This window comes from Nannospalax galili, unplaced genomic scaffold, assembly GCF_000622305.1.
Source record: "Nannospalax galili isolate Female #2095 unplaced genomic scaffold, S.galili_v1.0 scaffold810, whole genome shotgun sequence".
NCBI classification, from domain to species: Eukaryota; Metazoa; Chordata; class Mammalia; order Rodentia; family Spalacidae; genus Nannospalax; species Nannospalax galili.
In genome coordinates, this window is record NW_008329132.1 from 202480 (window position 1) to 230054 (window position 27575).

The 27575-nt window shown below is 46.6% G+C and overlaps 1 protein-coding gene across 1 annotated transcript in view; it reads right to left on the reverse strand.

Moving 5' to 3' along the window:
* Positions 1-221: 221 nt before the first annotated feature.
* Positions 222-27575, reverse strand: part of Glrx3 (glutaredoxin 3) — a 29957-nt gene continuing 2603 nt past the window's right edge. The window contains exons 2-11 of the mRNA XM_008832070.2: positions 23510-23618; positions 16506-16580; positions 15663-15861; positions 10398-10570; positions 10124-10185; positions 8113-8170; positions 6489-6541; positions 4821-4860; positions 4643-4735; positions 222-440 (exon numbers count right to left, since the gene is read on the reverse strand). Of these exons, the coding sequence (XP_008830292.1) occupies positions 390-440; positions 4643-4735; positions 4821-4860; positions 6489-6541; positions 8113-8170; positions 10124-10185; positions 10398-10570; positions 15663-15861; positions 16506-16580; positions 23510-23618 (913 nt within the window). The 3' untranslated portion in view covers positions 222-389. The remainder of the gene's footprint in view (positions 441-4642; positions 4736-4820; positions 4861-6488; positions 6542-8112; positions 8171-10123; positions 10186-10397; positions 10571-15662; positions 15862-16505; positions 16581-23509; positions 23619-27575) is intronic.

Consider the following 27575-nt stretch of genomic DNA (forward strand, 5'->3'; position numbering starts at 1 on the left):
AAATTTTCGGCTGAATTTTTTGGAGGCTGTAAGGAGATCTTCGGCCAGGTGGGGGAGCTGCTGGGCCCTGCTGAGCACTGTGTTCCATCACAGGTCTCCATTTTCTGAAAGCTGTCTTTCCTAATTGCTACAAGAGGCTCGCATGTTAAGAAAGAGATTTAAAGGGATTAGTTACAGTGACTGTATGTTTAACACTGCTACAAAATACATTTTACACCTCATTTTAATTGAATGTGAAGATGTTTATTGCATCCTATTTTTGGTGGGGAAACAAAACACATTTATTTAGCACAACTGGGCAGGAAGCACTTCCACTCCTGGTACCATCTCAGGACCATCAGCTGCTCCGCTGGAATAAACACCCTGCACCCTGCAAACCACATCTGACACTAATTTTCTCCTCTCAGGATAGGCAGCAATTCACCATTTTCTTTCAGCTCCTAAAAACAAAAACATACATTGAGGTGTACTGAGGTGTATGCTTACAAAGCAGAGAACACTGAACAAGCACAGCACAGAAGGGACACCTGCTGAATTAAAGCCACAACACAAGCCTTCACCGCCCGGCATGCTGAGGAGTGGAGACTGAATTGCGAGGCTCAAGAGCAGAGCAGGTGCCTGACATGCCAGCCAAAGCCCTGGGTTCAATCCCCAATACATATCAAGCGCCCACCCCATCTAGTCCTTTATGAAGACAGCACCCTGCATGTGACCCACACGCACTCCCGGCTACACCTCATCTCCACTAGAAGGGAACGCTGGACAAGTGCTGTCACACTGCATGTCCAGGAATAACAAGAAGGGCTGGAACAGGCTCACACATGCATTTTTCTAAAATATTTTATTATTCTTGTTTATGAGTGTATTGCCTGCATGTATGTGAGTGCACCTGTGTCGTGCAATGCCACAGAGGTCAGAAGAGGGCTTCGGAGTCCCCTGGAACTGGTGTTAAGGATGGTTCGTAGCCGCCATGTGGGTGCTGGGAATCGAACCTGGGTCCTCTGCAAGAGCAGTCAGCGTTCTTAACTGCTAAGCCATCTCGCCAGCCCCACATGCAATTTTTTAAAGAGTTTTTTGTCTTCAGCGGTTGAATCTGCACATGCAGCCCCACAGATGGGAGCAGATGGAAGGATTGGCAAACACTCAGGTTACAAAGTTAAAGTGTTTTCCAAAACCAACAAATTAGTTAGCATTAGCGCACACAGCAACTGGAGCAAAGCCAGGAGCCCTCTACTCCACCACCACAGAGTATGTGCAAGGCTGAAGGAAGCAGAGTGCCAGGGACCAAGGCCACGGCACGCCCGCTCCCGCTGTCCCTCACCGACGGTGGGCAGGCCGCACTGTTTCAATTAAGCCAGTTCATCTACATTTCGAGAAAAGCATCAGTGCAGCAGGGAAACCACACACCAGAAACCACTGAAGGGCACAGCAAGCCTGGTGCAGCCACCTGTGCCTGTCCTGGCTACGTGAGGCCAAGGAGACCAGCCTGGACAACAACATGACCATCTTTTTTTATAGGAGGAGGGGCCTCCCTGTAGCCTCCAGCTGACCTAGGACTCACTATGCATACCAGGCTGGCCTCATTCTCCCAGAAATTCGCCTGTCTCTGCCTCCTACTGGGATTAAAGGCATGAGTCACCTGGCCTAGCTAAGACCCTGTCTTAAAAAGCACACAAGGGGGACTAAAGAGATGGCTCAGGGGTTAAGAACACTAGTTGTTCTTGCAGAAGACCCGGGTTTGAATCCCAGCACCACATGGCAGCTAACAACTGTCCGTTAACTCCAGTCCCAGGGGATCTGACAGCCTCTTCTGACATCTGCTGGCATTGCACGGCTGTACTTACATACATGCAGTACACATAAAATAAACTAAAAATAATTAATAATAATAATAATAAAGCACCAAGTAAAGGTGAACTCAGAAACAGCTGCCAGGAGGGTTATTCAAATTTCAGGACAGGCTCTGCATATCTTTAACCTAATTTCTAGAATGAAAACTTGGGAGTGCAGTCATCAAGTTTCAAGTATGACAATAAAGAATAAATTTCCTTGTCTATAATTTGCTGTGACATTTCCAATTATCAGTAGCACAAACATTCATCAATAAAACCACTAAAATCTACACATCCAGCACAGCTAGACATCATTCAGCCATGAACATGGACAACCTACCCTTTAGACACGTGCAAGTCCTGCCAGGACTGTTGTGGAGTCAGGCTCATGCCTATGCAGGGGACACAGACACACAGACACACACACAGACAGACAGACAGACACACACACACACACACACACACGCACAAAACGCAGACAGGACGGGCCTACTGAACCTTTGTGCTTCCTCACCACACTGAGAATGTGAATCTTGCCCTCCAGGGCTGCGAGGACTGCATGCAGTGACCCGCACACAGCACTGCAGCAGTGACCCCCACACCGGAGGGCGTCAGTTCTCATCCTGAGAGCCAGCAGTTCACAGGGTGACCTGAGCTAAGACTCCAAACCACAAAACAGACTGTCTGGGTCACACACTCACTCAGACAATGATGCGTTCACTCTTTAGGGCAATCAGCTCCTAGTACCTGTCAGCAGCTGTCTTCATCAGGGTGACAGACCGACCAGGCCACTGTGCTATGAGAAGAGCCCACTCAGTTACTCAGTCAACAAAAAGTACTAAGGCTCGAACAGACCCTGTTTAGAATTAGCCCTTTGGAGTGTGTTCTAATTGAATTCAAGAGGGAATGTGCGGCACGTGTGGAAACACCAAGACAGCGAGTGCTGGCTCCTTCGTCTCCCAGGAAAGCGGCAGCAGGGCCACCTTTCCACATGTGTGTGCTCTGAGCAGTCACCCTAAACAGCCCTAGTGCCCTGCTGCACACCATGAAGAGCCCACGAAGCTTGGCTTTCACGTGAAAAGCCACGCACTGACCGTCTTCCCCAGGACCCTCGATGACTGCAGGCTAGGCTGTGCCACATGCACACAAGAACAGGCCCAAAACACCCTGGGCCTGAAAACAGTTTGTGTTTTACAACAGGATGATCTTCAGTATAGTGTGTGCCTGGATGCTCTGCATGAGGTTATGTGTGGATACACTCTATTCTGTTTATGTGTGCTCTGCATGTGTGCGTGTGTGGATACCGTGGGGGGGGCGTGGATACCGTGGGGGGGGCGTGGATACCGTGTGGGGGGTGTGGATACCGTCGGGGGGCATGGATACCGTGTGTACGGGCGTGGATACTAAACCCACAAATGCAGACGCACCTTGTTGCTTCAGGAGTATTCAAAAGCCGCAGTGGTATTTTCTTTTCCTCCAGGAATGAGACCACGTACGAGGAACGCTGCTACCTGGCTCATTTAAGAGGTACCAGCAAGCCTGGCACACGGCCAGAAACAAAGCCCACCAAATTGGTCCAGGTACTGACACCACTTCAAAGTTAGGCTAGAGGTCCTTCACATCATAAAAGCGTCCATAGCTTTTACTATGTAAAACACCTAAAAGCACCACTCACTCAACTTGAAAGTCAAATGTGTGATATCAAAGAAACCTTCCCCAAACAATGGAAAGTACTGGCGAAGCACGTGTCAGTGGATTCCCACACTGTCCATTGTCCCCACACGCCCTGTGACACACTGCCTGGGGTTGTATTTGGAGGCTATCAAAACTGCAGCGTCCCTATACAGACTATGCTAACCCACAGAGTTAACAGATGGGGCCACCCAACATTTGACACATTAACTAACAGTCATTTAAAAGACAATGAAAAACAGAAAGATTAAAGCTGTTTTATCTTTCTTATCTATCTTATAACCATTTATCAACTCTTAAAACAAGGGTGTGTCAGGAGTGATTCAAAGGTGTCCAAGCCAGCTGTGGTGGCTCAGCTCCTGCAGTCTCAGCACTGGGAAGGACTGAGATAGGCAGATTGCTATGAATTTGAGGCCAGCCTGGTCAGAAGAAATTTCAAGCTGGCCTGAACTGAAGAATGAAACCCTGTCTCGAAGGAGAGAAGAAAAGTATGCAGCACACGGCCCTCTCTAAGTATGGCTTCAATCTGATGGCCAGCAGGGGCTCAGCACCCGGTGGGGCAGTCTGAAGCTCCTGTGGCACCGGCAGAGTCCGGCCAGCTACAGGCCGCCACCACCCTCCCTAGCCTCTCACGCCTCATTGTCACTCTATACCTGAGTGCAGGTGAGGGAAGGAAAAGCCAATGATACTGGGAAACAATTACACTAACGTAAATACAGAACCTAAGAATGTGGGGGGCAAGAGCTGTTTCCAGCTGAAGACTCCACACATTTACAGGCAATCTGGGCCCTGAGAGATGGAGAAAACAGATTTAATTATAGATTATGTAGGAAAACCCAAAGATAAAGAACAAGGTAAAGACAGGCTTTTAAAAGGCAGGAAAACAGAGGAAAGTTCTCTTGGGCTTAGGGTAGCACAGCTCTCTAAACTCTGGACCTACCGCTGCTGAGGCTAACTCGTGCAAAAGCAAGCTGAGGTTCTGCAGACAGCTCGGAGCGGAGGAATGCATGAGATATAAGACAGAGACAGAGACTGCTCCATGTGAGGCTGGAGAGAAGCCAGGCGGCCCCCAAGTTCGAGTTTTACACATGTCAATTCCTCAGCCCTCCAGAACTTACCTTCACAATGTCCAGTCCTCCAACAAGCTCCCCTTTCACATAAAGCTGAGGGTAGGTTGGCCAGTTTGAGAAGGCCTTTAATCCTTGTCGCACCTAGAGACAACACAAAGTCTGAGCTCTTCCTACCAAACCCACGAACAAAGCTGAAACTGAACAAAGCAGAAAGCCCAGGACTTACTTCTTCATCCTCCAGGATGTCAAAGGTTTCATAGTCCACACTGCAGAAAGGAGACAGCATTCAGCAGGAGCACGTTTCATTCAAACGACTGTAAGACTGAGACCTACATCGTGTCTCCAAACAGGCAAGGAAAGCAAAGGACTGCTAACAAAACCTCCTGTAGAAAGCTCACCATAGGTCAGTGGAAATGATCTAATGTCAGCTGTCAGGTCTTTCTAGACAACACTGGACATAACCAGGAGTTGTTAAGTTTACTGTTGTTATAATTATTCACTCATTTATTTGGGGGCGGCGCCCACACGTCATGGGGGTGCCATGACATATGTGAAGGTCAGAGACAACTTGTAAGGGTTGGTTCTCTCCTTAAATCATGTGGGTCCAAGAGATGGAATTCAGGTCAGGCTTGGCAACAAGCACCTTTACCCACTGAGCCATTCGTTGTCTCCAACTTTTCTTAAAGAAGAAAAAGAGCCAGATATGGTGACACTCACCTTTAATCTCAGCAGTAAGGAGGCAGAGGCAAGTGGATCTCTGTGGGTTCTAGATTAGCCTGGTCTACATACAAAGTTCCAAGTGAGCCAGGACTACAGAGTGAGACTCTGTCTCTAAACAAAACAAAGCAAAGACAAGCCTGCCTCCCACCCCTGCTCAGGACAGAGTAAAAAGAGGCCAGCATCACAATAAACTGACTGGTCCCCTCAATAAAACATCAAAAAAACACTGGTTTTTTCCTGTCAGTTGAGTTGTATTCTGTATGTGCTTAACTGACTGCCTCCAATCCTGCCCCAGATCTAATCACCGAAAGCTCTGAGTAGAATACAAATTATAAAGAACAATCATGAAACAAGAGAAATAAGCCAAACATTGGAAAACTCAAAGAACCCGTCTGAGGCTGCCACATAAATCCATCCGGGGTTCTCAGCTGGCAGGCTCTCCCCAGTCACTCAAACACAGGAGTCAAGCAATCCGTCCCTGGTTCAGACAGTGGACCTCATGTGTGCCTATCAGTCTCACATAGAGTTTGGAAAGCACACGTTTAAGATTTTAGAGCAACATGTGATATACTCTTGTATTGCCTTTATGCACAGTGGCAACAGTGGCCAGAAAATTGTATTTGGTCTAAGTTAAAGCATTCAAAACATTACATCAAAAACATAAAGACAGCCGGGCATGGTGGCGCACACCTAATCCTAGCACTCTGGAGGCATAGGCAAGTGGATCTCTAGAGATGAGGCCAGCCTGGTCTACATGATCAGGTGCTGGCCAGCTTGGGCTTCAGGGAGACCCTGTCTCAAAAAGACCTAAATAAATAAATAAATAAAAGATAGGGCTAGAGAGATGGCTCAGCAGGGAAGAGCGCCTATTGAGTCATCGTCTGTCCCGTCCCCCATCCCCCACAGCCACAGTGGGTGGTTCACAACCACTGTAACTCTAGCTCCAGGAGATCCAACGTCCTCTTCTGTCTAGCCTCTGCAGGCATCCACATGCATGTGCACATATACATACACAGACACAGAAATAAAAGTTAAATCTTAAAAAATAAAATTAGGTAACAAACATATGGTAATAAAAACATGAAAACAGGCTCAGACATTCAAGCTGGAAGCCATCAGTGATATTTTGAAAAGCTGGATTTAAGTGTACTAATTGAAAGCACAATTTACATACCCAGTACTATTCAGTATTTCCAGAATTTGTTTGCTAAATCCACATTTTGCTTCCTAAAAAAAAAAAAACAGTATTTCACATGACCCAACTGATGCTGGTCAGGAGCCAGGCAGGCAGTGCCCATGGAGCCGTAACTGCCACTGCGTCTACCCAGCTCCTGGCTTCTGCTGCCCCTTCCACAAGTACAGTCCAGGGTGACATCCCACAAGACAGACTGGCTGTGACCTTGCAGGATGACCAAAATAACAGCTTATGATCCCCGTGGTCAGAGACAGGGCTACAGGCTCACCTGACTCCTTCCATACGTTATGAAAAGTGATACAGCACACATTTACTGTCGGGCAGTGACTACGATCATCACTTTCATGTTCCTACTGGGCCTCTATTCACACCTTTCAAATGTACCTTTGTCTCTCAGGGCAAGCTCTTCTGAAGTGACAGAAGTCCTGTGCTTTATTTGATGCTACAGACCCCCAAGCCCCAAGAATCTTGTGGGAAAAGGTTGACACGATCAATACCTAAAAGCTCCAACTACACCATTCCCAAGATGTATGCATTCTTCCTGGGTTCCCAAAAAGATAATGAATAAAAACATATTTTACACAATCATGAAGGACAGAAAAATGGCCCTTCTTCATTACTGAGTTACTAACTTCCTGTTTATTTAAATACACACTGAGCCAATCAGTTTATGTTCTGACACAGTGATGTCAACATGCTAAAAATCTATTAATATCTTCCTTACGACTTCTGATACACTAGTTACATTAACTAATTAGTTATGTTGACTAATGAGTTTTATTATGTTGGTAATATTAGATTCCACCCTTAAGGCAATCTGATTGTTAAAACAGTCCTATGACTTTGCTACATCCATTCACAAAGGGGCAAAGGCGGGCCACCGTGGCCGTCACAGCCTAAGGTAACCTACCTAGTGCCTGGGCAGCTCCCAGCTCCATCAGCCTCACTTTTCAGAGCTCTAGTTAGTTTCCTTACCCCAAGAGGAAGGCAAACTGTCAGCGCTGCCTGCCTGAACCTGCAGAGGCTCAGAACTCAAGTGTTAGAAAACTGCAGAATACTACAGAAACGAGAGGACTAGTGTCTGGAAACGACCAGTCTCATCTATCAGTGCAAGTGACCTACAAACGTGATGTTCAAAACTATGAACAATCACTAAGTGCTTCCATCAAAAGTCTACAGGGACCCTACAAATGAGAGCTGCTTGTAGTTTCGTTATACATCAAGCAGGTAGGGCAGAGCACAGGCACCGCCACGGTTTGTTTTCTATCATGGGGGGATAGGAAGGAAGGAACTTCAGCGGTCCACACCCCAAACAAGGGTAAAGAGCAACTGACAAGCTGCAAAGTGTTAACAGCGGTGACCACTTTAGCTGACAAAGTTTGGCTCAGAAAGAAAGGCACCCTGCTGAGATGTTGATGATAAAGTCAAGCAAAATGTAGATTACTTCGTTTGATCTCCATAAGCACCAATTAAGGCCTGGATAACTTCCTGATGGCACCACAGCTTCATCAGCTAAACCAGGAAAGAAGACTTAACTGTCCCCTCGCTACAGATGGTAACCATCAAAAGAAATTACAAATAAAGCCATTTCTGTGTTCTTTACCTGCTTGCTTCCTTTCATAAAGAGCATCACTGAAGCTTGATTGGTCAGCACTTTGAGCCTGAAGAGAGAAAACTGATATGAAATGGCTCAGCTCAATTATTAAACACCACTTCTGCTCCGCTTCAAGAGAACAGGCATATTTCAGGGACAGCAAGAAGACAGTTCACAGCTTTGAGTGGTACTAAAGCAGCAAATGCAGACATTCCCCTGGATTTCATTCTCTCCCTGAGCCACTGTAAAGCACAATGTGGCTTTTTAAGGCAACGAATGTTCCTTCAAGTTGCAATTTAAGCCCATCAAATCACAGCACTAAAAAAAATAATAAGCAATTCAGTCAGGAATTATTCAATAGGGGGCCTACACACGAAGCCCAGCCACAAGTTCCCAAGCTGGACCTGAGCTCTTTCTCAACAGAATGCTGCTGGCTGTTCACCCTCCGGCACTTGCGAGGGTAGAGGCACAGGGTGAGAGTGCTCATCCTAACCCTCCAACCACCACTCGCTGCTAAAGCAAAAGTTCTAACTGACACTTGTCAAATATCATCATCTAACTTCTTGTCAGGAACTCTCACCATCTGCATTCTGCATTTGGACCACGTCAGTCACCCATTGTAGAAGTCACACACCATCTTGTCCTCACTGCGGCTTCAAACAGCCTTACAGAATAGAGCTGTCACCAGTGAAATGCAGATCCACACTTTTGACCAGGACACTGCACTTCCAGGGAGTGTAACGAGCCTCCAGCACCTCAGAAACACATGCTGCCCAGAGCAACCAACTACCTACCTGGATCCAGACCCCGGGGTCACCCCAGACTGTCGAAACACATGTCTCATGTCTACAAACTTTGCTAAGGAAGAGCCTTTTAAATTACCCCCTCGAAATACACCAGGCACTGCTTTCTCTGCAGTTGTGGCCAGCAGTCTGCTGGAGGCCCCAAGGCACAGGGGACAGAAGCAGCACTTAGCTCCCTGCTGGAGGCGAGGCAGCAGCAGTCCAGAACAGGGGAAAACATGCCCTGGACCATGGACAGTCTAGGGGTAAAACAGGAGAGCCAAGCTAGATAAACCCCCACAAGCCAAGGACATCCCAGACTACAATAAAGACCATGCAAAGCGCCCAGGAGAGCCCCACCCTTCCTTCACTACAAGCAGAGGGCGCACACCCAGGAGAGCACAAAGCATCAGGCCACCATGGCCTACAGGGAGCACTGCTGCCAAGAGTCCTTGAATTAAGTCCACAGAGACGATGCTTTTTTATTAAATACTTTGCAGATATTCTCGCAGTGTTAAATGGCAAGAAAATTACAAACTCAAGCCCCAACTAATGGTTGATATGCTGGTGTATTTCAAAATAAATTCCTTTTAAAAACTCTACGTTAGTTCATACTGATTACAACAGCTGCCCCTTTAGTGTCCCTCTATACCAAAACCCAAAATTTCTACAAGGTAACTTTTCCTAAAGCAGACCAAGATCCCTTATAAAAAGAAAAAAGACGGTTTTACAGCTCCAGGGTCTGAGTTATGCTGCAGTAGCTGAGAACAGCGCTGAGTCTTCGTAGCCCGCTGGACCACACAACAGACCCTCCACTTTTACCCTCCTTCTCATCACGCTAAGGCTCCACAAGGGCACTGCGCCTGCATGAGAAACAGTGGGCTATGCTCCGGCCAGAGCAACAGGGCCCAGTCCCAAGGTCAAAGCAGAGAGCACAGTATGAGCAGGGCACAGCACAGCAGGCCCCTCAATGTGACCTTCTTACAGAAGAGAGCATCCTCTACACGACTGCTCAGCCCTGTAAAGTCCCCAGTCCAAGTTAGAGCTGCTTTTTTTTTTTTTTTTTTTGGCCTTTTTGAGACAGGGTCTCCTGTAGTCCTAGCTGGCTTGGAACTCACTATATACACCAGACTGGCCTGGAACTCACCGACGTCTATCTGCCTGTCTCTTCCTTCCCGAGTGCTGGGATTCAAATATTTTAAAAATATCAACTGATAGACAAGTTTTAGAACACTTACCTCTCCTCTAATTTGGGAGCTTTGGGACAAATTGTATCTAGTTCTTTTGAAGCTTCGAGCTCCTGAAATAAGCAAACACCTCCGGGTGAGAAACACTCATGACAACATGACGCAGCTCCACTGCCCCAGCACTCGCTGCCGGCCTCCTCTCAGACTGCCTTCACCCGGTTCTCCTTAGCAATGTGGACATTTACAAGAATGTGTTTCAGACTTGTACAAGACTCTGGAAAAGTGTGTTCTAGATGAAATTCCTTTACAAAGTACAGACTCTAACCTTGATTATGTCAAGTCCTCCAATGAGCTCTCCAGAAACGTAGAGCTGAGGGTAGGTGGGCCAGTTGGAGTAGGTTTTGAGCCCCTGTCGAACTTCTTCATCCGAGAAGATGTCAAAGCTGCTAAACTGAATGTTATGTTTGTGAAGAATTTCCACCATCTGTTTGCTGAAACCTGCACAAAGGAAATAAAGACGTCGGCATCTCCCTCATGCGCGCAGTTCCCGTTAATTCAGAATAGACAGTAGCTAGCACATACGCACCCTCCTCTTTCCAGTAATTTAATCAGCATAGCTGGATAGTGCATGCGTGAAGAGAAAATGAATTACAGAAAAACCCTCATTTGATCTTGGGCTTCACACACTTAGATGTATTTTAGCATAATCTTAACTGAAAGAAATGAGGTGTTATTTACCAAGGGTGCGCTTCATTAACTGTTGTGCAGGAGAGCACAGGGTGAAGCCCTCTATGGTCACCTGCCCATCAAGGGACTGACCAGATGCCTGCACAGCCCCTCCCAGTGATCCTGGAGCATCAACTCTGGGCGGAGTGGAGGCACCCTGAAGGACAGCCAGCTATTTCCAACCACTGATTGACCACAGTCCAAACCCAATGTGATTCTTGGAGTCACTGCGGCACTTCCCGGGTGCGTCTCCATCCTTACACCTCTAAGCAGGATGAATTGGAAATCAAAAAAGCATTGTCGTGCTGTCTGAAGTGGATACAGCACATTGGATCTGAAAGCTATTTTCTCTGTTGTTATACGAGCCGTCAACAGACTGATGGTGGTATTCTTTCTCATCTTACGTTGTAACTTGACAGTTTCTTCCCTAAAACTATTTACATTCCCTAAAGTATGTAATGTGAGTTTTTTAACTATACTGTGGTGACAATTTTGTGTTCCATGATTTTATTAGACTTCTGTGACACATTTTTGTTCTGTAGTTTTTTGACATCATCGTCTCACAGCATTAACACTGAAGAAAAGGGTTTGAACATCAATCTTTTACCAACCTATCAGTCCAGGCTGAAAAAAAAGGGTACTTTTTCCATAAGCCAGCTCTCAACAAGGACCCCCATCTGAACCACCTCCCCCTTTGACACTTCATCATTCTTTGCAAACATACTAATTCCCTAGAATATAACCTACTGTCCAGATTAAACCCTCTAAGATTTCCCAACATCAGCCATTATTCCAAAGTAAAATCAAATTTTAAAAAATCGAGCATAAAGTCAACTGTAGCAGGTTTTACCTGATGTCACCCCAAAATGCACCTGTTACTAAAAGGAGGATCTAGAGCTGAGCACCGAATACCCCTCAGACTACAGTCTGTGGCAAAGAGGCACTAGCATTATTTGTGTGCCACACAGCTGCTTTTTCTAAAACCCAAGTGTTAAGTTCATGTACAGCCTGGAGTAAAACACTGATTCTGAAATGTTTCCATTCATCTGGGAGTTCATTAGTAAACAGCTGAGGGCTGATTGCTGACGGTTACTCTGCTGCCAATATATTAACTCATTTCTACTGTAACTAGCTGAGGAAAAGCTTTACCTTAGCTTTAGGCAATTACATGCAGACTAGAAAGATTGATTGGTAGTGTTTCATTTTTAAGGGTTAAAGTAGCAGAATGGAAATGTTATGCTTAAGGATAAAGTAGCAATAAGGCTTTATTCTAATAACAAAATATTTATACACTCCTGAAGAAAAATGCATGCATGCAACAGAAACACTTAAAAGTTTAAAAAAAAAAATCTCATTTGCCACAAAACTCCCCATTTCTCTCTGCAACCGTGCCCATGGAAACCATGCACAACAAGCCTAGCGGCCTCACTGAAACAATCCAGTGGCAGACCCTAAGAATACTCCCATATTTGGGTTCTGCACTGAGTCTCATGGCAGGAGCCAAGTTTTAACTGAAATAACTAACCGACTCTCCAGTAACTTCAGCCTGCTCAAAGCATGAGCATTCTGTTTAGAAAGGCATCTCAGAGCTGCCAGGCACTCTTCCTCAAATCTACGTGAGGAGCACAGAACACAGATGTCACCGTCTGACAGCTGAGCCCCACCTGACACCGGGTTCCTAGGCCACCACACAATGCTGCAGGTGGGGCAGAGCTGGGGCGGCAGGGCGAGCGTGGACACTTGGCATTCAAAGCACTTGCCACTCTTGCAGAGAACCAGGGCTGTTTCCAGCACCCACAACGTGGTTCACAGCTTCTAAAACTCCAGTTTCAGAGGACCTGGTGCTCTTTCCTGGCCTCTGCGGGCACCAGGCACATGGTACAGGAATACACATGCAGACAAAATACTCATATAAATAAAAATGACTCTTTTTTAAGAGCTAGCGTAGCCTTCCCCACAGCAGATGAGGAATGGGGAGCAGAGCCATGCTTAAGGCAGAGTGCATTTGAAGGCAACTGTGACAGAGAGCAGCCTCCTGAGGTCAGGGACTTCTGTCCTCACAAGGGGCTCACCAACATCAGAGGCGGTCACTCTCTCCCAGAAAGGGCAGAGAGTGCAGAGTCTGCAGCAGTGCACGGGGAGGGAGGGCAGTCAGAGCAGGACCATGGGAGGAAGTGGGAGAGTTCATGCTTTCCAGTTGATCCCACTGGACACTGTACTCAGCACCCCGCAGTGACCCAGGTTCTGGAGGAGGAACCGAAGCATCAGGACACAGACGCTCCTGAAAAGGCGGGTAAGGATCTACGTGGTGGTGTGACCTGAGCGCCTGCCCCTCACTTCTTCTTGCTCCGAATGCTGGAGATCACCTTGTTCTTCATCTGAATGCGACAATAGTAAATGGCTCGAACTACATCACAGATTCAAAGTAAGACTAGACTCTGAAAAGAACCAAATTCACAAGACATATTTTCCCTTATATGCAGGAACCACACGTGTGTGTCTGTGTTTATATTACAGGGAATTCCACAAAACTAGAAAAGGATCCTGAGAGGGAGCAAATGCCTACTAGTGGTGAGAAGCAGAGGTGACGGAGCACAAAGGGGCTGACTGGGGGAAGGAGGATCAGCTGGGAGGAGGGGGAGGGGCCTGAGGGGGTGGTGGGGAGGGAACAGAGAGAACACAGGAGGATGACATATGATGAAATCTATCACTCTGTATGTGAACCCAAAAAGTTAATTTTTTAAAAAGACTATGCTACAGGGAGACCCTGTCTCAAAAAGAAAGAAAAAAAAAAAAAAAAAAAAAAAAGACTATGCCTATGCTTATCACTAATTTGCTTGAAAACAAAAACAAACAAAACAAAACAACCCACACGCCATCTGCACTGTAAAGCTCTCCACAACTAGCTCCACCCCCACCCGCAGCACAGTGCTCTTTGGAGGAACTGAGGCAAAGGCAGTGCCTGACTGGCGCTACTTCCTGAGCAGCGGCCCAGCCAGGATGCCAAGGGACACACTCCCCGACCCGGCTGCTTCCCTTGTAACTTAGCCCTTACCAATTTCACCTGGTTATTAAAACAGCTAAGGGACAGCTACTGTTGGATCTCCATGAGAAGAACACCGTACTAGACTGACTCTGGGTTTGCTACGTGAACGGGCTGACCCACATCTGACAGCCAGCCTACGGCACTTCACTGGAATGAAGGCAATGAAGGAAAGGCACCATGTAGTAACCCTTGTGCTACACAACATGGCACCGGAATAATTTCCACCCCTGAAAGTCAACAGGCAACAGATCCAACTCCAATAAAAACAAAATAAGGACACGCCACAGAAGACTGCCTGTCACTACCATTAGCAGTAACTCTAGGACAGGCCCCGTAAGCTTGGCAATACCTAACTAATGTGTACTATCTGACTCAGAAGATACTGCCTAGTAATTTCAGGCAGAACTAAGAGAATAAAGAATCATTTCTTTATTTATGAAACTTTTAAAAGTAGGCGGCTTCCTAAGATAATGTGTAATTTGATAACCACACAGGGAAGAACTTGGAACGCATCTCTACTGGAAGCGTGGCTATTTTTATGTCACACTGGACATGTAGTAACCACATCAATGGCATACTCAACTTTACCGCCACGTATCTTAACAAATCCCCCCTGCGTAGTTAACAAACACTCGTAGCATCTCAACAGAAGCATCAGAGGCAGCAGATGCTCAATTATACAGCTAATAATGCTGTGGGGGCACAGGAGAAAGAAAACAACATAAGCACAATACCAGGTCAGTAACTCTAAACCTTATTTAAGGGTAAACTCACAAGCATCCACACGCACACAGAGTACACGTGGCTACAAGCCAAGACAGGGGTCTCTGAACCACTAGCAGCTATCAACTGGAGGTGACAGCAAAATGCCGTCATCATACGAGAACAGGAGAGAAGGCAAAGGGCACGCAGGGCAGTCCCAGAACCCTAAGAAAAGTCCGCACACTCCTACAATCACTAACTCGGAACAGGGGAAGAGAAGGAAGCTGCCACAATAGGAAACTTCAGAGCAGGAATACCCAAGGGACTGGAAAGGTGACATGCTTAGGAGCACCTCCTGCATCATCAGGAGGACTGAAATGTGGATTACAGCACCCACATAACAAGCTGAGCAAACTAGGCTGCTTGTATCCCCAGCTCCGAGGACGGACAGAAGGCTGGGGGCTCGAGAGCCTCATGTCCAGAGACTGTGCCTCAAAGGAACAAGTGGAAAGGGACAGCACACCTGACGCCCTCTTCTGGCATGCACACTCAGACAAACTAACATCTTCAGGAGCTGGAAAAGGGCTCAGCAATAAAGAGCACTTGTTGTTCCTACAGACGACCAAGTCTGGCTCCCAGCACCCACATCAGCAGTTCACAACCGCCTATAACTCAAGCTCCAGGGAATCTGATGTCTTCTTCAGGTGAGAGCACGCACACGCACACGCACACGCACACGCACACTCACAGAGTAAAAATGAATCTTAAAAAAGCCCTACACCAGCAAAAGGCTCATTAGCAGAGATAGCAACTCAAAGCTGGAACCTAACCCCAACACTGATACAAGGTGACTGAGCTCAGCTTCGGGAACTCAGACAGGAAAGAGCCCGAATCAGGTGATTTCCAAAGAGCCCATTTGGTTCCCATGTTTTCCAAGTATACACAGAGCACACAGACTGTCACCACTGGGAACTATGACTTGCTGAGTCCACCCACCCACCCACAGGTGAACACAGGCATACAGTATACTTCAGCACGGAAAGGGCATGTACATCGCAACAGCACCTAGGGTAGCAAAGGCCCTCTGTTCACATCCTTTCAGGAGCAGCTTCTTACCACAGCGTGGTTCTTGAGGCGTTCCCTTCATGAACAGCATGCAGGGGGCGGCATGAGTTAACTTCTTCAGGCGGAGGTTGAGATCTTCAAGATGTTCACTAGCACTGGGTGGGAAGGAGCCGCTAGACACATGGCGCTTAACTTTTTTGGTCAACTCTGGGGCGTGGGCACCATCTAACTGGTCGATTTTCTGAGAATTCTGAAGTTTAAAATGTCATTTAGAATACATAAGGCATTCCTTCACCATCTGTATTTTAGACTCTACTATCATAAACACAGTTGCAAAGGCGTCCGCACTGTTACTGAGGAGGAGACTGGTGCCAGCTGCCTGTACTGCTTCTCACCTCAGAAACACAAACAGCCATGTCTCAAAGAAAACCAGGTGTGTCTCCCACACCAGCGTGGGTGGAGCTACTGAGCATAAACAGGGCTCTGGGGAACTGGGATGAAGCCCATAGGAACCCAGAAGCACAGATATGCATTTGCTTTCTAGAAGAGTCATTAACTATCAGAACCAGCCTGATGTTTCCTAATACACAGGTACATGCCCTAAGCGGGGCCCTCTGACCCGGTCAGGAGCACGGCCTCCAGAGCCCCAAGTCTGGATCAGGAAGCTCCATTTCTGGCTGTAGGCATCTGCCGCCCATGGCAACAACTGACAGGGTCCTCGTCCTCAGCATCAGTGCCAACAGGGAACTACCCGAAAGAGGTGCAAGGCCAGGAGAAACCAACACCTTATGTTCAGGGATTAAGTAAGAAAAGATAAAAAGAACCAAATAGTCCCACAGCCCCCAGCAGCCCCCAGCCCCGCCCCCAGCAGTCCAGTCTCTTGGACTCTTTTACCTTGAAGAACAGGAAGGTGGGGACAGAACAGATTTCGTACTCTTCAGATACTTCAGGGACAGCTTCAGCTTCCAACTTTAAAATAGAAGAAGTCAAGCTTATTACCAGGTTCTTCTACTTTGGTTATGTAAATCAGTTTCACATGCATTGCCCTTCAAGTAGCTGGTATTTCTAAAGGCTATACCACAGAGTTTATGACACATTTACATTTAAATGAGACTCACTGGGCTGGCATGTCATCCCCGAGTCTGCAGTGTCAAAACAGGTTCAGAGGTTTTTATTTTGTTGCACATTTCAAAAGATGCCTGGAGGCTGTGAATAAAGTTTTTGGTGCACTAGTGACCTAGTACATTTTCAATCACATGCAGCTTCTACTATATTGAAATCCATAAATCACTGACCCCAGTTATGTCGTGATTACAGTGCTTATTTTCTGCCCACAGCAGATCTTGCTGTTTGCTCTATTGACTGATTTCGAGAGGCAGTACATCATGACTGACAGTTGCAGCTTTCTGCAAATTATGAAGCAAAAAGGAGTATTTCTTCAATAAACTATTGATGTCTGATAAATTTTACTTTTAACCCCTGGGTGGCTGCTGGACACTCAGCGAACAGCCTACTAGGTGCCTTGCTTCCCGATCTCTTCAAACACGTAAACTCGCTGAATGAGTGTCCTCGGTCTGATCACCTCCTTGACGCTCACCAACAGGTATGATGTGATGTCTGGCACATGGGTTTCAAAGACATTTAGAAACACAATTTCTAAATAATTAGAACACAATTACTATAAGCTATTTATGTAGGTCTTTATAAATATACTTTGAGGAAAAGCAAAGGTATATTTCTCTCTCAGGACTGTCAATTTAATATAAACTTTCTGAAACCAATAAAGACCTGTATTTACATTATACCTATAGGAAATAAAGCTTATTGATAAGTTATATTGTTAAATGTGTTTAAATATATAGTTACTGAATTTCTTCAAGAGTGAAAGATGTCCATTGAGCTTGAAATGTGATTTTCTGTGTGCTTTGCCCAGGCGGGTGGCCTGTGCTGGGGTGCAGCCTGCTGATCTACAGCAGGGATGTCTGCAGCCACCTGTCTGAGGCTTTTCAGTGCTGTTTTCCTGCCTTACCTCGACTCCAGCAGACTTGTAATATTTTTATATCACCTTTTGTACTAATGCTTTAAATTATTTCCACTTTTGTAAGGTACTTTGTGATAACACCTTAAATCTTAAATTAGCAACAGCTGTCTTCTCATGTAAAAAGGACAAAATATTCTGATACAAATATTTAGAACAGACTAAAGTTTTAGAAATGTCTGTGCAATTTTCCTTCACGTGCTCAATCCCATACTCACAAGCAGTCAGGAGCGCACAGGTATGCCCAACGTCACCTGCCAGCTCATTCTCTAGCTGATATCAGATCGCCCACTACATGCTGAGTCCTGCTCAGGAAGGATCCTCACCTTCCGTGCAACAGGTTAAGATAAACCCCCAAACAAGTAATATTAAAGAGAAACAGGTTCTCGAACCAGAACAAAATTAGTATCCTAACTCAGAAACACATACACAGATGCTCCTGAAATCAGGTCCTTCTATCATTCCCGAGGGGCTCCTACTCAGAAGGGTCCCTTACTGACCTCCTCAGAAGCAAAGGACCCTTGAGATTCCTGTTGAAACCTGAGGATTGCAACAAGGGCCTGCCATCACATCAGAGGACATTCCAACCACGAAGGCAATAGTAACGGAGGAAGCATCCAGAAAGGGGGCAGAGTTCCCCCAAAGGCACAACAGTCCAAGAGTCCCAGAGCCTTTGCAGAGCTGGGGCAAGGCTCAGAGCCTGGTCTCGCTACACCTGTGGTCCTGGGTACACTCCCTAGCTCCGCAAAGAGAAAGCTTTCAAAATACTGATCAAATACAGTGTTAGTTTTAGCAATGATAATAGGAAATATTTTTAAATGGCTGAACTTGGAAGGGCTCAAAGATAACCAATGATAGCTCCTTTCATGACCTAACTGCCCACCCCAAACTCTAACCCTTCCATGAACTCCCTAGACTACCCACTTCCATCTGTGAAGGGGCAGCTCAAATTCTAGTCCCTTCCCATGTGCCTGGGGAGCCGTGAGAAGGGCAGAACAGAGCGAGGGCCCGGTTCTACTTTGGTTTAGCAAGGTCATGGCAGGATAAACGTGGCTCACAGCTGAGACAGCTCTGAGAGATAGCTTATGTCTGTGTCCCCTATACTGACTCACTTAATACTGGCAGTCACAGGCCCTGCCATCAGAGCCCTTTTACATAACCAACTGAACATTTAGAAACTAAGTGGTGTGAATGTGTGTATCCTTATCAGATCTTGCCAGGTATGGTGCTTTAATCCCAGCACCCAGGAGGCAGAGAGAGTTGGATCTCTTTGAGTTCAAGGCCAGCTTGGGGCTACAAGGAGACCTTATCTCAAAAAGACCAAAACTCAATCAATCAACCAATAGTTAATGGTTCCTATTTTTTAGGAAGTAAACAATAGGGACTTGGGTGTAACTTAGCAGCTGTGAGTACAATACCCTGCACCACAGAAGAGGGGCAGGGAATGCAAACAACTGAAGCGTGGGGCTGAAGAGATGGTTCGGCGGTTAAGAACACTGGCTGCTGTGGCAGAAGACTCAGGTTCGGTTCCCAGCACCCACATGGCAGCTCAACTCCAGGTCCAAGGGATCTGACACCCTCTCCTGGTTCCATGAGCAATGCACACATGTGGTGTACTTATACATGTGGTACACTTACACATGTAGGCAACACTCATAGCATAAAACATATAAATAAATAGTTTAAGCTTATTTTAAAAAACAGAAACGTAAGTTTGCAAATCCCACAAACATTCTGCAGCAACAGCAGCTACTGCACAGCAAACACACCCACATGAAGGACAGCAGCACACATTTCACTAGCCAACCAACTGCTAGGTTACAGTTCTGAGAAATTTTATACCAAAGGGCATTGCCTATTGTGATGGTCAGTGTTAACTGGCAACTTGACAAAAGTTAGAAGCACCCGGGTGATGGGCTTCTGGGCATGGAGGGGGCACGCTAGCTTGACCACTGGTGAAGTTGGAAGACACCCACTGTGGGTGGCAGCACTCCCTAGGTGGGAATCCTGGGCTGTACACATGTGAGGTGGGGGGCCCAGGCTCCTACCCCGTGACTTTCCCCCACAACTGACTGTACCTGGAACTGTTCTGAAGCACTCAACTTCCTCACCATTCACAAAACCTCAGATAATTCTCCCTCCTTCCCGCCTTCTCTTACAAACATCATATTCTGAAAGAGTCTACCAAATAATTAATTAGCAAATATGTATTCCCACTGGACCTTGGTGCATCGAGAAAGCTGAGGCAAGATCATCATGAGTACACCTTCCCACCCCCCACCCCCCAACCCCTCCCATCAAAAAAGTACACTTCCTCTTTGGGTGAGGAACAGTTCACTATACAATCTGAAAGGAAAAAGACCTAACATTTTAATTAGCTATTCAACTGTTCTGAAGAAGGTCTTGGCATTGAATAACAGAAACCTGCAAAGCCTTTGGAGATGGAAAGGCCTCCAGGGGGCCCACATCTTGATGCAGCTCAGCTGCTCAGCCCTACCACCTGTTCTAGGTGTGGCTCCCAGAACACCATGCGCTTCACAGTTGTCACCAAGTCAGGAACAGGGGACTCAGCTGTAGTAAATGTGAGGGTCGCATGCCACTCAGCATTCGATCCCAATGAAAGTAAAATCAGCTACTCTGACCAGAAATGCAAGACTAATTTGTCTAAGGCAATATCACCAACTCACACAAATAAGAGTATGTTGGTAGTGATAATGTTTAAAATACCTAAGATCACCTACTGGGTCAGGGGTATGGCTCAGGGGGGTAGACTGCTTGCTGAGTCCATCCCCAGCACCAAATAAACAGGACAGGGCACCACCTGCAATCCATCACTCAATTGTGACAGGGCGGCAAGAGGATCAAAATTTCAAGGTCATCAATGACTACATCCATGACCACATGGTAAATTCCAAGCCAGTCTAGCATACATAAGACCCTGCTTCAAAAATAATAGCAATTTATTTACTTTGTATGCTAACCAAAAACTGTTTTTAAAAAAATCACTCATTCAAATGACTTTGTGAGTCTATGACAAAAACTGAATTAATCTCTTTCCTTTATAGTCAAAAGTACGAAACCAATGCATCCTTCTTTTAAAAAGCAAGTACAGGCCGGGCATGGTGGCACACGCCTTTAATCCCAGCACCTAGGGAGGCAGAGGCAGGCGGATCTCTGTGAGTTCAAGCCCAGTCTGGTCTACATAGTGAGTTCCAGGACAGCTGGGGCTACAGGGAGACCCTGGCTCAAAAAAAAAAAAAAAAAAAAAGCAAATACAAGTGGGTGAGTGGGTAAGGCTGTGCATATCTGATGTCCCAGCCACTCAGGAGGCTGAGGCAGAAGGCTTGAGCCCAGCCAGGAGTCTGAGATCAGCCTAGGCAACATGAGACCCTGTCTCAAAAAAAAAGATACATATGGGGTGGCACGTTAGCTTCACTCTAAAAACTTCAAGAAGCCCAATTAACAAAAAAAAAAACGAGTTTAAAATGAACCAGATGACGACAGAAAAGACTTCTCAGATATTCTACTTGTCACTCCATAAGCTCCTTTAATTACCCAACTTACAAACGTCCTGCAGACTAGTCTAACCCTGCCAGTGTCTCCAAAGAGGGAACTCAGGAATCCAGCACTGCTGCGGCCCTGAGCAGCAGGTACAGTCAGGCTCAGGTGTCCCTGACACGGCCACAGCACTGTGTGCTCTTGGCTCACTGAGACACTTAAGCACCTGAACACCTTAAAACCTCGCTGCCAAGTCTGGTACCAATGTGAGAAGTAATGCTACAGCCACATTAATAAATCATTCAGATGGCAGATGAGAACAGTGAGTGCGTTACCTACACCAGTAACACTATCCACATGGAAGCAGACATGGGACAATTACCATGATGCTGACTAATCCTATGATTGAAATGTTTAATCATTCATTTCACTTGTAGTCATTATCTTTTATCACTGACCAAACATGCAGTTTTAATGTCCCCTTCTATTATTTATATTGGACATTTTAGGGTTACCTTCGAAGGTTACATTACGCATTCATCTGAATTTTAAGTAAGCCCTTAAAATTTAAAAAGCTAACTAGTATGTTCAGATCTGCTCCGTCTGCATAAAGAAATGCTGGAGGAATTCATACAGAATTAATACAGGTAGTTACTTGTGGTGAGGAACAAAGGGGCTGGCAGGAGGACGTGGGGTGAGCACTTTCTCCACCGCCTGGCATTCTGAGGCAGCGGAATTCCACACCTGTTCAAAGCAGACAGCAGTAGGGTGGCTGTCTGAAAACATCACCTATACAAAGGAGCTGAGCAGCTAGGTCAGAATTCGGACCTGCAGACACACAATGCTTCTGTTTTCTAATCTCACACATGGATCCACTCCTCAAAACGTACTCTAAAATCAAAATCTGTGCCTTTAAAAATCAAGGCTTTGGAGCCAGACATAGTGACACATGCCTTTAATCCCAGGAGGCCAAGGCAAGCTGTTCTGTGAGTTCCAAGGCCAGCTGGGGCTACAGTGTCTCAAAAAAGCACACCCCCCAAAAAAACAAAACAAATCAAAAACACCACCAAGGCTTAGGTTTGGGTTTTGGATCCCTAGGATCCAATTGGAGCATGGAGGTACAAGCCTCTAACCCCAGCACTTGGGAGGCCAGAGGACTGAGAGCCCAAGCTAAACAGTGAGACCAGATCTCAATGTAAATAAGCAAACTCCTAAGGATTAAGACTTGTGACTATTGAGCTGGACAGATGGTTCAGTGGCTAAGAGCACTGACTGCTCTTGCAGAGGACCCAGATTTAATTCCCAGCACCCACATGTCGGCTACGAACCATCCTTAACTCTAGTGCCAGGGGAATTCAACAACCTCTTATGACCTCCGAGGCACAGCGTGACACAGGTGCACTCACATACATGCAGGAAATATACTCATACACATAAAATAAAAAAAAACAAAGTAAAATAAAATAAGAAGACTTGCGAATAAAAATTTTTCTCAACATGTATTTCAGCTTTTTTGCCTAGACCCAGTATTACAGCTCAGATGATTTGACTCAATGATTAACACTACGTGTGTTAACCTTAGTTACAGCCAATTTCCTAGAACTCATCCACTCAGGAGACACCAGGAATGTAGGAGCAGCAAAACCCAAGCACAGGGGTTGGGAGCTCAGTGGCATGCAGGAGGCCTTGGGTTCAAATGCTGGAACCAAACAATAAAAATAGAGGAAGGGAGGGGCTTCCTTCTGCACCCTGAGCAAGTTAAAAATAGTTCACATTTCCTCCCATTTACCCAGTCCAAGACACCAATGTCTCACTATCTCCCTGGGCACAGCAGCCTGTATACAATATGCTTTCTAGAACCATTTTCAAAACCATAGCTAGCTTTTCAATAAAGTCTTAATTATTTGAACTACCTAAAAACCAAAATTATCAGGGCTAGAGAGAGGGCTCAGCAGTTAAAAACACTGGCTGCTCTTGCAGAGGACTGGGTTTGATTCCCAGCACCTGCACGGTGACTGACGCCCATCCGTACCTCCAATTCCAGGGGATCCTTCTTCTGGCTGCCTTGGGCACCGTACAATACAGATGCACTTACACATGCAGGCAGTATACTCACACACACAAAATAAAACATTTTAAAAATTATCCAGTGAATTATCTGGTCAACTCTGGCTGTCAGACACTTCTGCCCTCTGTGCAATCAGCAGTGATTGCCTCACCACATGAGACAGGCAAAGTTAGGAGACTTGTAAGGCTAAGCTACTGCCAACACAGCGGAGCTCACACTGGCTTCCTTTACATTATAAAATCTAGTCTAAATCAAGTCAGAAATTAATACAAGACACAAGACCCCAAACAGTACCTTCACAAATGAAACCTGCGGGTGTTCTTTGGCTAACTCCGCCATGACGTCGTTCATCTGTGTGCACTGTGGAGCCCATGGTGCCCAGAAATGGACCACAAGGAGGCACCTGCAAATCAACAAGATGCACTTTTTAGATTACAGTAACCTTGGACACAAGCAAATACTGACTGACACAGACAAAATTCCCCTACCAAGGAAACGTTCAGAAGTGCCTGGGCTCCTCTGCGCTGGTAGAACATGGCTGTGCTGGGGACAGAACACTGCCGCTCTGACTTCCTTGGGGTGAACATTCAGGTTGGTGGTATCTCAAGTCTACATTCGGCGCAGACATGTTTCTGATTGCCCATCCATCTCAACTAACTGAATAAATTATATCTCAGGCCCTCGATGAAAGTGGAAACCAAGTTTCTGTACAAGCAAGATGCTCTTGAAAATCAGCTGGGACGTAGGATTGGTATGGACATCACATGGTGCTGTGACAAAGGGCGTGACTGTGACCACAGGAAGAGCAAAAACAACCCTGAGAAAAAGAATGCAAGGAAACAAGGATGGAGCCGCTCTTTACAGACTCGCCCCTGTACTCCGTGTGAGGCCGTGATGATATTCCGAACACTAGTGCGAACAGACAGAACATGGACTGATAAATTATCGACTGACTTCTTACACATCTCAATGTGAACCAGTCCTGTTTTCATATACAACTATCTTCACAAAGACAACTTCAAACCCACCTTACATTCAACTGAAACTCAATTTTACAGAATTCCAAATGCAAATAAAATCCCCCTCCAAAAGGGGGGGGATCAAAAAGATGTGTTACGTAGAGAAAAGCAAAGATATTCATCTATGGGTAAGGAAGGGAATACAAAATGATAAAGGGGTTGGAAAGCTGGCTCAGCAGTTACGAGGGCTTGCTGCTCTATCAGGAGAACCAGAGTTCAAATCCCGACACCCATGTTGCACAGCTCATGGCCTGTAACTCAAGCTCCAAGGGATCCAATGCCTTGCTCTGACCTCCATGGACACCCACACACACAAACACAAGCATGTACACTCATACACAGACATAAAGAAATAAAATAATAACCTTAGCCGGGTATGGTGGCACACACCTTTAATCCCAGCACTGAGGAGGCAGAGGCAGACAGATCTCTGAGTTCCAGGCCAGCCTGGTCTATATAACAAGTTCCAGGTCAGCTGGGGCTACAGGAAGACCCTGTCTCAAAAAGACAAAAAAAAAAAAAAAAAAAAAAAAAAAAAAGGAAAGAAAACAATAAGGCAGTACAACAACACAAACAGGCGTGGAATCTAGGAGAGGGTCACCGGCAGAAGGCAGAATCTGGCAGCAGACCACAGCCTAAGGCTCCTCCAGGTCCTGATATGGACACTGACAGCATGTGTCGGGCTGCCTGAGAGGAAAGGACATCGTCTACTGGGTGTCAGCACAGGGCTCAAGCTCAGGGAGAATTTCTGAGTGTGAGCTACATACAGATGTGGGAACCAAGAAAGCAAAGCTGAGCTGGGCATGGTGGCACACGCCTCTAATCCGAGCACTTGGGAGGCGGAGGCGGAGGCAGAAGCAGGCGGATCTCTGTACATTCTAGGTCAGCTGGGGCTACAGGGAAACCGTGTAGAGAGAGAAAGATGGGAGTGAGGGGAAGGGAGGGAGAGGGAGGGAAGGGGGAGGGAGAGAGAGGTAGAGACCACACCATGTCCACCATGTTGCAGAAGTGACAAGAGATCAGAGGTCAGCGTCTCTGGGTCAAACCAGATGAAGGAAAAGGATGGAAAGGGGCCTAGGAGGTGTAAGAAGTCAAGAGTCTCACAGAAGTCAAGAGGAGAGAGGCTGGCAACTACAATGCATCTACAAAGGGTAACTCATAGGGTGAGTGATACCAATGGCTAAAGGAAGCAGGCACCCAGCGGAGATCCGCTGCAGAAGATGTGTTCTGCACAGAAGACTGCCAGCACAGAGGGATCAACTTCACGACAGCTCAGAAAACCTCCAGATGCTAGCTCTGCGCAGGGCCAATGCGGAGGGAGATGCTGAAAATCAGAGGCAGCTGAGGGTCAAGGTCTCTAAGGAGACAGGAAAGGGAGCTTGAGCAGAGGCCCGAGGTCCTCCACGTCAGAAGCCAAGGAATGAAGATCAGATCAAGTATGAGAAGCAGTGTGGGGAGAACTTGGTCAGAAGGCACCTCAAGTCCTGCATCCCTCAAGTACACAGCTAGGCTGTTAGCCCACGCAGCAACTCAAGCCCAGGGTGGCCTGCAGGCTTGTAATCCCAACCCCTGGAGGAGGAAGCAGAGCCCGAGGAGCTCAAGCCTGGACTAGTAAAATGATCTCAAAGAGAGAGGGGGGCTGGTTAGGGCTGGTGGAGGCCCGCACAAAAGTAGGAAGCTCTAAACCAAGGCCGGCTAAGGCAGGTAAGGACACACACACTGCAGGTGGGTAACAATGTGCATCCCACAGATCTCAGCCGCTTAGGAGTGGTGAGCGGCTGGGCCGAGGTCACAGTAGACCAAGGTCACGGCAGACTGAGGTCACAGCAGACCGAGCTAACAGGGTGCGTGAAGAACCTCGGCCACACTGCGGCTACCTAACCTGACCGGTTACGACAAGACGGCCATCTTTTACAGGGGGCTTTTATGTGGCGAGCACATGCGGAGAAGACACTGCACTAGCTCCCAGGCCTGCACTATTCCTGAGTAGAGAGCCTACCACACACAACTGAAATCCACTCAGAGGGCAGCAGGAGCAGGCCAGGCCACCAACTCAGGATGGCCTTAGGCAAACAAACTGCTGGAAAAACTAGATCCCAAAGATCTTGGGTGGAGAGTCTGGAAAGTGCACAGCTGTGTCCACAATTAAAATGAAGATGCACAGCCAAGCACGGTGGGAAGTCCGGACTAGCTTTGGGGACTAGTGGCCTTGCTGAGCAGTGGAAAGAAGCACTCAGATGCAGTTCCTTGAATAAAAATGTACTAGCAAGCAAGGCAGGAGATGTACTAGTTACCTGTCTGGTTGTGGACAAAACACCTGAGGAAAATAACTTCCGGAAGGACTTCCTTGGCTCACAGTCCAGGGTACAGTCCACTGTGGCAAGGAAGTCCGGGTGGTGCTGAGGCGGCTGGTCACACTGCAGTCAGGAAGCGGGAGCCAGGAATGCTGGTGCTCAGCTGGCTTTTCATTAGGCTGGGCCCCCGGAGCGGGACTGCGCACCCCAATTTGCCTAACCTAGATGATTCCTTACAGAACCTCCCACAGGCAGGTCTAGTGAGGCTAGCTCTGGTCAAGCTGGAAATCAGTAGGAACTTCCACAGGAGGGAAAGAGAAGGAAGAGAGGAATGGAATGGAGTGGGCAGGAACCTATGCAACCACAGGGAAAGCCTGGCCCTCAGAGAGAAGGTGGGGGAGGGGCTCCAGAGCTTCCTGGGAGTCCAGTTCTTGTTTGAAATGTAGATGCCGTGCACAACAGACATCTGGGGTTAAAACCTCTGCACCTTACAGCTGGGATTCTTCAAGGGTTGTTTTTGTTTTAGGTCTGGCTTTCTGTTTTGTTCTGGACAGGCCTGGAAAGGCTATGTACACCATCTCTGCCTGCCTCTGCCTCCAAAGGTGTGACCCCCTCACCTGGCAACGTTTCAGTTATCAGGATTTTTAAAATGAGAAAAAGGAGGTGAAAGAAATACCTTCATATCCTGTTGGGAAAATTTAAAACCGAGACTTTTTAGAACTCCCATAGAATTTAAAAGGCTTATGAATATCACAAGTATCTTCCAATTAGTTTACAGAAGATAAATGGAGAAAATCCATTATCAACTAATACCTTGTTAAATGGCCATAACAAAATATTCAAAAATATTTAACATTAAAATATTTAAAGCCATTAAAAATCAAATTTGCAAGGAATTTTTAGCAACATGGGAAAATGTTGACAATATTAATTTTTTTAATTACAATAGATGGATAAAAAAGGTTGGTGGTAGAGCACTTGCATAGCATTCCTGAGGCCCTGGGTTCAATACTAAAGCAGGTCACCAGGCTCTGTAACAGTATAAGT